The 11,363-nt window shown below is 50.3% G+C and overlaps 1 protein-coding gene across 1 annotated transcript in view; it reads right to left on the reverse strand.

The window, feature by feature from the left end:
- Positions 1-1,898: 1,898 nt before the first annotated feature.
- TBXAS1 (thromboxane A synthase 1 (platelet)) overlaps positions 1,899-11,363 on the reverse strand; it is a 150,757-nt gene continuing 141,292 nt past the window's right edge. Inside the window, exons 10-12 of the mRNA XM_008571487.1 lie at positions 7,645-7,782; positions 5,383-5,545; positions 1,899-2,193 (exon numbers count right to left, since the gene is read on the reverse strand). Coding sequence (XP_008569709.1) covers positions 2,119-2,193; positions 5,383-5,545; positions 7,645-7,782 — 376 coding nt within the window. The 3' untranslated portion in view covers positions 1,899-2,118. The remainder of the gene's footprint in view (positions 2,194-5,382; positions 5,546-7,644; positions 7,783-11,363) is intronic.

The raw sequence follows: 11,363 nt of genomic DNA on the forward strand, positions 1-11,363 counted from the left end.
ACAGTGTATTTGGATGAGGGGGCAGTGGGGTATCAGAGAGAACCATTCAATCAGATGCTTGCCTGTTAAAAGTCTTGAAAGTAAATGAATTGATCCTGTGATTTTTAACCATCTGGTTGCTGGGAGCTGGGGAGTAATGGGAAGCAGGAATGGTTCATTGAGGAGTGTGGGTGGGAGGTAATCAATGCTCCAGAAAAGCCAAGTGAGCTGTGAAGACTGCAGAAGCCACTGGATTTGACAACCTTTGAGAAAGCAAGTTGGAAGAGCAACTACTTGGACTGACAGTGCTGGAGAGGGATGGGATCCATGTGGCCAGGTTGCCTGGGGGGCAGGGCGGTGTTCCCGTGGGTGTGGGAGGGGCTGGGTATCATGATGGGAAGAAGTCCAAATGACTGTACTTCTCCAGATGTTTGATGCAAAGAGGCAGCAGGATCCTGGGCAGGTGCATGTGTATGTAGTTGACCAGAGGTATTTGCAAGGACCCAGCTGGGCTACTACTGTAGAAGGGCTTTGTGGAGGATGCAGCCATTGCAGTTCCCTGCCATATCCTGCCCCTTGATAATCCGTGTTGGGCGTGACAGTGGGATTTAAGCAGAGGTATGGATTGATGGGTCCAAACTGGAACGCTGGGAGTCCAGCGATTCTAGCACAGGAGGCTTTTACCTCTATGTCTGAAGATGGTGACCACCTGGACAGGGAAGGTGAGGGATGCCAGATGGAGCTGATGGGCTGGGGTGCGGGGCCAGAGGTCACCAAGCATGTATGGTTTTGTTCAGTGAATCTGAGCCCCAGGGCTGGGCATTGCAGACGGGCCCGATTATGGAGAAGAGCAGGCAGTGGCAACAAGTGTGGAGAGGGCCATGTGACAGGATCACGAGGACCTCCGAGGGGATGGGCAGTCAAAGCTGTTGTGGTTCATCTGGCCAGGAAAGTGCTGGGGAGGCCAGAGAGTGAGAGAAGGGGCCTTCCAAGGGAGGGTTTGGGGGAAGCAGTGGGGTATTCTGGGCTGGCGGTGTCGAGGGGGAGGGCCAAACGGTGGGGGTAGCATTCACAGCTGTGAGAATGTGGAAATCTGTTCTGCCAACTCCTGGAACAGCCTGAATTCCCTAAAGATGGGCTGTCAGCATCTGGGAGTCACATAAAGTGCTCACAGATTGTTACTGAGATTATCTAGATGACATTCAGCCCCTTAAAGCTGCTCTGATGTCAAATAGAGAAGGGATCTTTGATCTAGGTCAGCCTTCCTATTTTACAGACGAGAAGACTGAGGCACAGGGAGGTGAAAAGACCGGCAGCCACAACCACACATCTGCTGGTGGCAGATCTAGGATTCAATCTGCAAATGTTTTGGTGAATGTGAACTTCTCAGCAACACAATTACTTTTACTAAAATTCACCTCTATATTTTGATTCTTTGATCAAAGTTAAGAAAAGATATGATGCTCTTTAAAAGAAAAAGTCCATTTAGCCTATTTCTGTCTCCTAAAACCTACTATAAAATAGGTACTACCCTACCTGGGAAAACCACAGCATAATAAAGCTTTGGAACCACTTTTGAAGTTGAACTTCTGATGAATGTCACTCTCTAAAACTCCACAATGCACGAGAAGCTGAAAAAGCCATGGGCTGGTGCCACCAGGACAGGCTCACCTGAGTGTCCTTGTGTCCCCTGCACTACAGATTCCTTCCATCCTGAGGCCAGCACTTTCTTTAAAATTCCATGTTCTAAGTCATTTTGTCAAAACTACATTTTTGCTGTTTTATCAGCAATCCTTCATTTAGGGAGAGCAGAGATTCAAACCCCATTGGCAGTGTCAAAAGTACATGCAGCAAATGTTTACTAAGCATTTACGAAATGTTACATAAATAACCTCTGTCATACTTGCCTGCCAGGCACCTTTTCCTTTTTTAAATTATTATTTATTTTTATTTTTTCATTTTCTTTCTTGTAAATTTCTTGTACAATCCAGGCACCCTTTCAATCACTTCAGTGAAATTTTTCCCAAATCCTGAATTTCCACATAAGGGGTTTCTTTGAATTTGAGGGTGCCCTTGTAACACTGCTTGCAGGTGTCATAACCACAAGATGCCCTTCCCCCCCGCTGGTGGCCTTCTATGTCAGCGGGGTACAAGCTTGATATGAACGCCATGTTTTGGACTGAGGGCAGATTTGGATTCTAGCTGCAGTGGTACCTAAAATAGAGAAAATTAAAAGATTGTCAAAGTTAACCATATCTACAGGAAAACTTCCTTGGAACTGGCCCTGAAGCAGGGCTGGTGGCTGTAGGCTGAGGGATAGCCGGGCTAGGAGTGAGCACAGAAACCTCCCCAGTTGGGCCACAGTTCCTCGAAAAGCCAAGACAGCCGCCCACTCGGGGACAGGCATTGGGGCCCCAGCAGCATACTGTTAATATGAGGAGTCTTCAAAAGGCTCATGGAAAGATTTGTATTACCTTTTCGTTCCATTTTCTGTGAACTTTTTGAAGTATCCTTGTAAAACGAACACTCCCCTTTCCCATGTTAATAAAGTACCACAGGCGAAGAGCACATTTGGTCCTGCATTTATCCACTCGATAAAACTAGGTAAGAGGGAGCAGTGTCTCTTTTTTGCAAATGAAGAAATCGAGGTTCATGGAGGCCAAGTAACTTGTCTAAGGTCACACAACCACGTAGCTAAGAGCGAAGCCTCAAACCCCATCTTCTGACTACTACAACCATCCCTGTGGTTCCCTCCTCATCTCGCTGCTTTTGGAGCCAGCCAGTCCTGGAGCAGTCCCCCTCTTTCCCAGGGCTTCGGGGAGAGTGGCTTCATGCTATTCCCTGCTCATGCATGCTGTGGTCTGGCCTTGCTGACAGTCAAAAAGCATTCTTTTTTTTTTTTTTAGATTGATTATGCATATTCATGTGGTACAAAGCTGACCGTCACCATTTGTGCCCAATATGTGATGGCCAGATCAATACTATCAGCATGCCCATTACCGCAAATTGCAATTATTCCCTGTGTCCCCCATCCAATTAATCCCCGATCTCCCTTCCCTCCCCCACCCCACCCCTGAAAGCTTTCCTATGTCCAACTTAAAAAGCGGAGTCGATAGTGTACTGGGGGCTTCGAAGAAAAGCCAAAGAATTACCCAAGAAGCCCGGTTTACCCTTGAGCTGTGTGTAAAATCATTCCACGGCTAATGTGAACCTTTTAATGCAAAGAAGAATCACCAGGGTCTCAGTGCTGAGACCTCAGCAGGCTGTTTCAGATGACTTTGAGGGTTACGGTTAAACAGGAGACAGGTTATATGCCCAAGAATCAAGATGGTCTAGGCCTGTGCTTTGAATGCTTGAAATGTGGATAGTGTGCATCAGGGACTGAATCTGGAATGGATTGGATTATAATCAAAATGTAAATAGCCACACACGGCTAGCGTCTACTGTATTAGCATAGATCTAGATGAACTAGAAATCGCACAAGAATTCAAAAAAGGAGAGGTCAGTTGGGTCTGACAAATTCAGGGAGGGCTTCCTGGAGGAACTCGCCTGGTGTGGGGCTGGGAATGGGGGAGGCCCTGTGGGCGGGACTTCTCAGGGGCCACCAAAGGATTTGGAGGATAGGATTAGATGGGGGGCTAGGAGGTAGGAGGGACGACATTTCCAGGTGGTGGCAATGGTCTGCGCAGATATGGAAGAGCGGGTGGGATCCTCTTGGAGTGGGAAGTTGGATGGGGAATACAAAGTGGACTCAGTCCTGTCCTGAATGCAGAATGGGTTCTCTCTGGCTCCAGCAGGCTCTGGGGACTCAGGGCTGGTTCTAAAGCTGGGGAGTGCCAAGAATAAGAAGCATTGTGGGACATGTCTGGCTGCTGTACTGTATATCAAGACCAAGGATAATGAGACAGTCCCCAAAAGGAAGTCCTTTACAAGTGGAGTATGGAGGCAGTAGGGGCTGCTTTTCTCTGCTCCTTCGTCCCACTGTCTTGGCTTCGGGCTCCCAATCTGCTCCTCACTCTCTCCAGCCCTGACCGTCAGGCCCTTGCGGATGTTTTCACTTGCAGTACCTCAGTCTTTGTGTACCCCACCAAGCTCACTAGTCCCCAGACTGGCAGCCTGTCTCAGTGTCTCTGTCAGAGGCTCTGCCAGTCTCAGAATCTAGAACTGTCACTCTCTGTCACTGTGTTGTTATCTAGCCCCTCATGCCCTCCCATCCATGGCAACAGCTGTGCAGAGGGGATCCTGGGGGCAGGGCCAGCATGACCATAGGCACAGTCAGGTCGTGTAGGGAACAGCCGACAGCGTGCAGAGGCAGCTGGCTGTAGAGGAAAGAGGGAGGGCTTGGGAGTGAGCGAGATTTGGGTTGGGCCCCAGTTTCTTTGCTCTCCGGCTATTCATCTGTTTCTTCATTGATGTATGTGGAATGAATGAGTGAGCACCTGCCAGATGCCTGGCAGTAAGATGGATGCTGGAGGGTCCAACAATGAACAGGACAGCCTTGGTCCCTGCCCTCACCGAGCCTGCAGTCCAACTGTGTGACCTCAGGCAAGTTACTTAACCTCTCTGAGCTTCGGTTCCTCTTCTGAAGAAGGGGAATGATAAAGCCTATTCTGTGGGATGACTGTGAGCATGGAGAGTGGTGAATATAAGCTCCTTGGCTACTGTCAGGGAAGTGATCAGCTGGGCCCAGAGTGTGTGGCATGAGAAGGAGATGGGGCTGGGAAAGAGGGCGGGGGCTCCATTTCAGGGGGCCCAGATGTCTGGGGGAAGGCTGGGTCTATGTACCTCAAGGTGTATGTTGCTGGGGAGAGCGTCACTGCATACGACAGGGACCAGGCTGTGGCTATGGGGACATGAGAGTAACTGCAGCAGGGGTTGGGGGGTATTGGGATGGGCAGGCAGAGCTGTGGCAGCAAGAAGCACCCTCCAAGGATCCTAAGCCCCTCTGCTCCCCCTTCAAACACAGAGGACCTTAGGGGTGCAGGAGGAGCCAGAGGGAGTGTCCCTGGCTTCTGTAGGACAAGCCATGCACTCTGGAACCCCTTCAAATCGGGCACATTTCACAGCTGTAAACACCATCTTCTGGGTTCTCTTTGCCAAAGAGGGAAGAGGCCTGGCCCCATTGTAAGGAGAACAGTAATAATAGTGATGACTAACACACATTTGGCTACCACGTGCCGGGCACTTACCTGAGCCCTTGTGTTAACTCATTTAACCCTCACATGACATTAAGAGGTACAGGGTATTATTATTATCACCCTCCTTTTACAGATCAAGAACCTGAAGCCAAGGGAGGTTAAGGAACTCCGCCAAGCTCACACGAAAAGCCCAGTGCCGCCCCAGGCCGGCCAGCTCCTGCGCAGAGAACCACGGTGTGACCACCCCCTGTCCCCAGGGCCTCACCTGAGTCTCAGGGCAGGCTTCAAACCGGAACTTGCACAGGACATGGAGCAGTGTCAGCTTGATCTCCAGCAGCCCCAGTCGCACCCCGAGGCAGCTCCGGGGGCCAGCCCCGAAGGGCAGGTAGGTGAAGGGCGGCCGCTGCCGCTGGGCCTCGGCTGTGAACCTGCAGGTCCATGTGGTCAGGGTTGGCCTGGAACAGCTGCTCCCTTCCTGGCACCTCTGAAGCCTCCATTCTGGCTGAGCGACCCCTTCATCTGAGACCACGTTCTTCCAAGTAGTGGGTAAACCCTTGGCCAACAGAGCCCTGTTTTCCCTGGACTGTCCCTAAGGCCCTGGAAGCTGGTGACTGCCAATTCCTGAGCTGCAACCCTGCTCTTCGCCTCCAGTCGGGCCTGTGCAGCCTTAGAGGCTTTGCTGAATTCAAAGAACCCCCTGGAATGTTCACAACACCCTCCCTGCCCTCCTTATGGATTCGGCAGGCCATCAGTGAGGCTCACTAGTACCCAGAATCAGAGTCTAAGTGAAACGCAAGCAGCAGCCCCAAGTGCCAGGGTTTGGCGATCACAGCCCTCACCTGGGCCCACAGCTTCACCTTCCCCATCGGCCAGAGGATGACACAGCTGTCACCCACTTACTGTCCCTACAGAGTCCTGGGCACACCACCTCACTGGCCCTCTCTGGGGCCTGTGTCCTTCCACTTTTCTCTGTCGTCTCGGCCACACCAGCAGTGGCCTCCCTGCCCGCACTTGCTTTGCTGGCCTAAGCACAGGAACCTGGCACCAGCAGGAGCTGCAGTAGCGGACGGCTGGAGGCCCTTCCTTGGAACTGCTGACTCTGTTACCAAATAGCAGCACCTGCCACGTGTGTTCTGTGACAGTGGAGCAGGGTGACAATCACTATCTTGTAATAGCCAGCTCACTTTTTACTACCTCTGGACTTTATTATGATGCTATAAGCCTTGTAGCACTGTTTGTAGTTTTTGATCTTAAACATATTTTCAGGCACTGCTGAGCAATGGAACATTATTTATCTAGATCCCCTGCCCATGGCCTCCCAATAACCAGGGTGTAGAGTGGGGCTGCGTTTGGTTGGAGCTGTTAGAGATGGAAACACAGCCGCTGCCTGGCCTGCCCTTCCCCTGCCAGATCACACAGCAAGGGGCTGTGGGCCAGCTGCTGGGGAGCGGAACGGATGCCCGCTCGGACATGTCCCTCTTGGAGCCTAGAGATGAGCAGACAGTGGACCAAGTCCACGGAGGCAGAAGGACGGGGGTCCAGCTCTACTGCTGGAGCTCATGACTTCAGATGGGCGGCACCTGGCTAAGCTAATGTTGGAATCCTGCCAACTAGGCCAATTGTACAGCTACTAATCCTGTTTGTGACACCAATTGTAGAGCTAGGGCTGGGTCTGAAGCTCACAGACCCCTCAAGCCCGTTCACAGGCTGAGTCACAGATCCTTCACATGCCAGGCTGGGTCACAGACCCTTCACATGCCAGGCTGGGTCCCTAGACCTCTCACACACCAGGCTGGGTCCCCAGACCCCTCACACGCAGGTCTATGAGCTAGGTAACCGGCAAACAGATCCTTGGAAGCCATAGGTTGAAAAGCATGGCTGCACGGGGTGGATGCCCCAGTCAGTAAAACGCCAGCCCAAATCGGGCATGCGCAGGCGCACTAACTCCATCCACACAACCTATTCACAGCAAACGTTTGGCAAGATTCTGAACATCTGAGGGGCCCTGACCATTTTCCTGTATTTTCCCAACAGGTGAAGAAATTTAGCCGATACTATTTTTTTGGCACAGTCGCCAATTTTTAAATAAAGGACATGTTTTGTTACTTTCCAGTGTATACCTGGAGTAGTCTTGTGTCCTGTGTCCTGACTGCAGCAAATAGAAGACAACCATTTGAAACTGCCTTATTCCTTGCATTCAGAGCTGCAGAAACGCTAAATCTCTAGATTCAGTTTGGAGCTTTTAAAGACAGTACAATTATTTCCTTTGGAAATTATGCCTTGCCAACAGCTATCTGAGGCTGGCCAGTTATCTGTCGGTCACAGCGTGGTGCTGATAACACCAAGGTCCAGGGTTTGATCCCTGCACCAGCCAGCTGCTGAAAAAACAACCAAACAAACAAAAAACCCAAAAATCTATCTGAATTGCCATGACTGGGGAAGACTATGACATCTGTGCCTCCTGGCTGCCACCTCCACAGCTAAATCTCACATCCCTCGAGGCCCATTTAGTGGGGGCAGTACTCACCTTTCAGGGTCGAAGGTCTCTGGGTGTGGCCAGTACTGAGGGTCGTGATGCAGGGCGCCCACAGCCGTCTCCAGCACGGTGCCTGCAGGGACACGTTGCCCCAGCACCTCGCAGTCCTGCGCTGCCTCCCGCGTGAACCTGCGGAGACACAGAGGTGCAGAACAGACAAGGAGGACAGCCCACCTGTGCTGGGCCAGCGGAGTCTGTGTCTGAAGCAGACACAGTGCCCAGATATGGTGTGTGAAATGAGGCTGGGGACGGAAGGCCCAGGGTGACCCAGATGGTGACAAGCCCCCACCCCATGAACCCTCTGCTGTCCTGCAGGAATCTGCAGTGTCTGGGCTCTTGAGACACACTTGGCCCTTGGTGAAGATGCACTAGTCATCCACGCCGTCATCCATCAAGCACTGAAGAGCCCATTCTGTGCCTGGTGTTGGGTGCAAAGACACCTTGGAAGGCCTTATTTCTGGTGGCGCTTGGGGGGCTGTTCCTGGGCCACTGCCTCTCCTGTCTTCCCATCCCCAGTCAAGCCTCTTTAACCTACCCTCACCACCCTTTGCTCCTTCTCCCGTTTTCCTGCCCAGCCCTGCTGTCTGGCTCCTGTCCCCTCCCTCCCACGGACAGTCCTCATGCCTAGATCATCAAGACCGTTTAATGGGACATCCGATGGACACTCTTTCATCTTCCTTTCACTTGTCCTTTCTATGCCATTGGCTTTCTCTGGCACGTATCTTTGTTTGAATTTTCATTTGGAAAGAATTTTGGACTAACAGGAAAGTTGAAGGGTAAGAATGGACACAGACGCCTGCACGTCCTTGAACCAGGTTCGCTTGCTATTAATGTTCTGTCCCTTCAGCTTTTCGTCCCCTGCCCCTCCCCCAATTTCTTCCCTCGATTTTCAATGACCTCAGTTGCTTTGCTTCTCCTCCTACACGGCTGGAGCTCTTTCGCTCCCACTCGCAGGCTCATCTACACCCACCAACCTTCAGATCCTGGCGTGTTTCCAGGGATTCAATCCACTATATGCCGAGGCCTCGTACCCCAGCCCTCCAGCCTGAACCCTAGATTCCTATTTCTAAGCACGGGTCAGACCTCTCCCCTCGGATGTCCCACAGGCTCCTCAAAGTCAACATGAGCAGAAACAGACCATCGTAACATCCCCCACCTTCTCCTCCTCCTGTTTCCCACGCTGGCTTGAGCAAGGCAGGAATCCAAGGCCACCCCAGACTCTTCCCTCTCCCTGTCTGCAGATTGGTCCTACTTATTGTGTCATCCCCCCAGTTTTGCTGCCACCTCCTTAATTTAGATTCTCATCTCTTCTCAGCGTCCTTTCCAATCCAGTCTTTTCATGGCAGCCCAGCTGTTTCTCTAACATGCAGAACTTGTCTGCTTCTTCCTGAGGAAGGGCTGCCTAGGGAGGGCTCCAGGACTCCCAGGAGCCTGAGGCTGTGTGGCCCCAGAGCAGGGACTGGGGTCAAAGTTAGTGGCTGGTCAAACACAGCTGAAAGTCAAGGGCAGTGGGTGAAATAAAGCCAGACTAGGAGATGGGAGCAGGAGATCAGAAACCAGGAAGACTGGGAGCGATTTGGGATGCACCGTGAGAGGTAGTGTAGGACCAGCATTTGGGATGAAGGCCATGAGCGGGTCAGGGGACTTGGGGGTCATTTTTACACAGTGCAGGTGTTTGCCTGGTCAAGCTGCATTACGGCTGGGCCCAGGACGGGCATTCACAGCTCCCGGTGCTGCTGAGACCACATGCCAATCTGACTGCTGACGCTGCTGTAGCTGCTGAAACCCCTTCCAGTTCCCCAGCTCAGGTCTCCTCTGTGGGGCCTGCCTGCAATGGCCGTTCTTGGTTCCTGGCAGAGTTCTAACTTCCTTAGTTTCTTACGACAAATACCCCTTACCCAAGAAGACATGAGTGAGTCTCTATTCCTTGCAACTTAAAAACCCAGTGCAGCTCTTGTAAGCAATTTATCCTGAGAACTGAGCCTACCTGTACCAGCATGATTCAACTCTTGGGATGGAGAATTGAGACCCCTGTGTCAATGTGACTTCCTGACTGATCTAGAAATTGCTTACCCGGGAAGATAAGACTCTAAACCAAGACATAACTTCACTGTTTGCTTCAGGAAATTAATGCAGACTAGTTTATCTGGGCAAACAGCTTTCCTACAGGACCATAGATTGCTTGCTTTAGGAAATGGTTCTCTTACCAGACAGCAGCAGTTCTACCTGTCAAGACTCCCTACAAGACCCTTGCCTGCCTGTGTCCATTAATCCCTAAACTATTGATGACATATATTTTGTTCAGTTTCAATCAATTCTTTGCCATGAAAGAACTACCTTAACCTTCTGGAGCCCTGACTCCAAATCCTATAATATTCTTTTCTGACCTCACCATTTTGAATTCCTGTTAAACAAATATGCCATCAGTCTTTGGACCTAGACACAACCTTCTGTAAATAAAATTAGAGGTGGGAAGCTGAAGAATCTCTCTTTTCCTCAATTTTGGATACAAAAATGTAGAATTTTGGATTTTTGATGTTTAGCACAAGCTTCTGAGAGTCTGGTCATAGTTGATTTGGAATTTTAAAGGATGAGACAAACCCCTGCAGGACGAGGCTAAAGTTACAGCAACCAGATTCTCTTCATGACAACCTCCCTTCTCAACAGCCCACCCCGCTCCCCAGCTACTTCTGTGACTATGGTGTTCTATCGAGAACTTTCTCTCTGACTTCAGCATCATCCCACTTCAACAGGTCTGGCCCACAGCAAGAAAACAGGGCCCACCTCCTCCCCCTCTTCCCCTACAAGACTCGGGCCATTTCCTATCCCAGGTCACATGAGGATGGGGTGGTGATTTCAATCACAGCCTAGGTCAGGGGTTGGCCTCCAAGACACCTTCCCCATGTAGAAAAGACCTGTTTCCCCAGCATGGCTTGGGTACCCAGGATGTGCAATGCCCCCAAAACAGGCTCACGCCCCTGCTGGTTCCTGTCCCCGTGCCTGCCGAGTGCCTGGCATCAATGGAAAATCTTCTGAGTATTAAATCCTTAAAACAGGACATGAAGCCATCTGACTAGAACAGACTCACACCATCTATCAGCTGCTATAATAATTCTGGAATATTTTAATACCAGAATTGGCCCTGGTGAGGTTGGATTTATTTGTTTATTTATTTATTCTTTTATGTGGTAAAATATGCATGACATAAAATTTACCATTTGAGCCATTCCTAAGTGTATGGTTCAGTGTCATTACGAACATTCATTGCTGTGCAGCCATCACCACGGTCCACCTCCAGCAACTTTTTGTCTCCCTTATTGAAACTCTGGACCCATTAAACACCAACTCCCCATTGTCCCTTCCCCCGTCCCTGGCAAACACTTTTCTACTTTCTGTCTCTATGAGTTTGACTGCTCCAGGTAAGTCCTGGTGAGGTTTACCTAAAGGAATTCGCGTTTAAAAATCTGTTCCTCATTGTCTCTGTTGCTATGGATGACTTCCACTAGAGAGGAAAATGGTCAGATTATATATTTTACCCAGTGGCAGTGGAATAACCTCATTTATGTTTTATTTTTATTTTATATTTTTTCCTACTTAAGACTTAAGTTTATTTATTTCTTTATTTTTTCCTTTAAATTTTTATTTTGTGGATATACAATGTGGTTGATTATTATGGCCCATCACCGAAACCTCCCTCCCTCCTCCCTCTC

The sequence above is a fragment of the Galeopterus variegatus genome, unplaced genomic scaffold (genome assembly GCF_000696425.1).
Source record: "Galeopterus variegatus unplaced genomic scaffold, G_variegatus-3.0.2 Scaffold690, whole genome shotgun sequence".
In the NCBI taxonomy this organism is placed as follows: domain Eukaryota; kingdom Metazoa; phylum Chordata; class Mammalia; order Dermoptera; family Cynocephalidae; genus Galeopterus; species Galeopterus variegatus.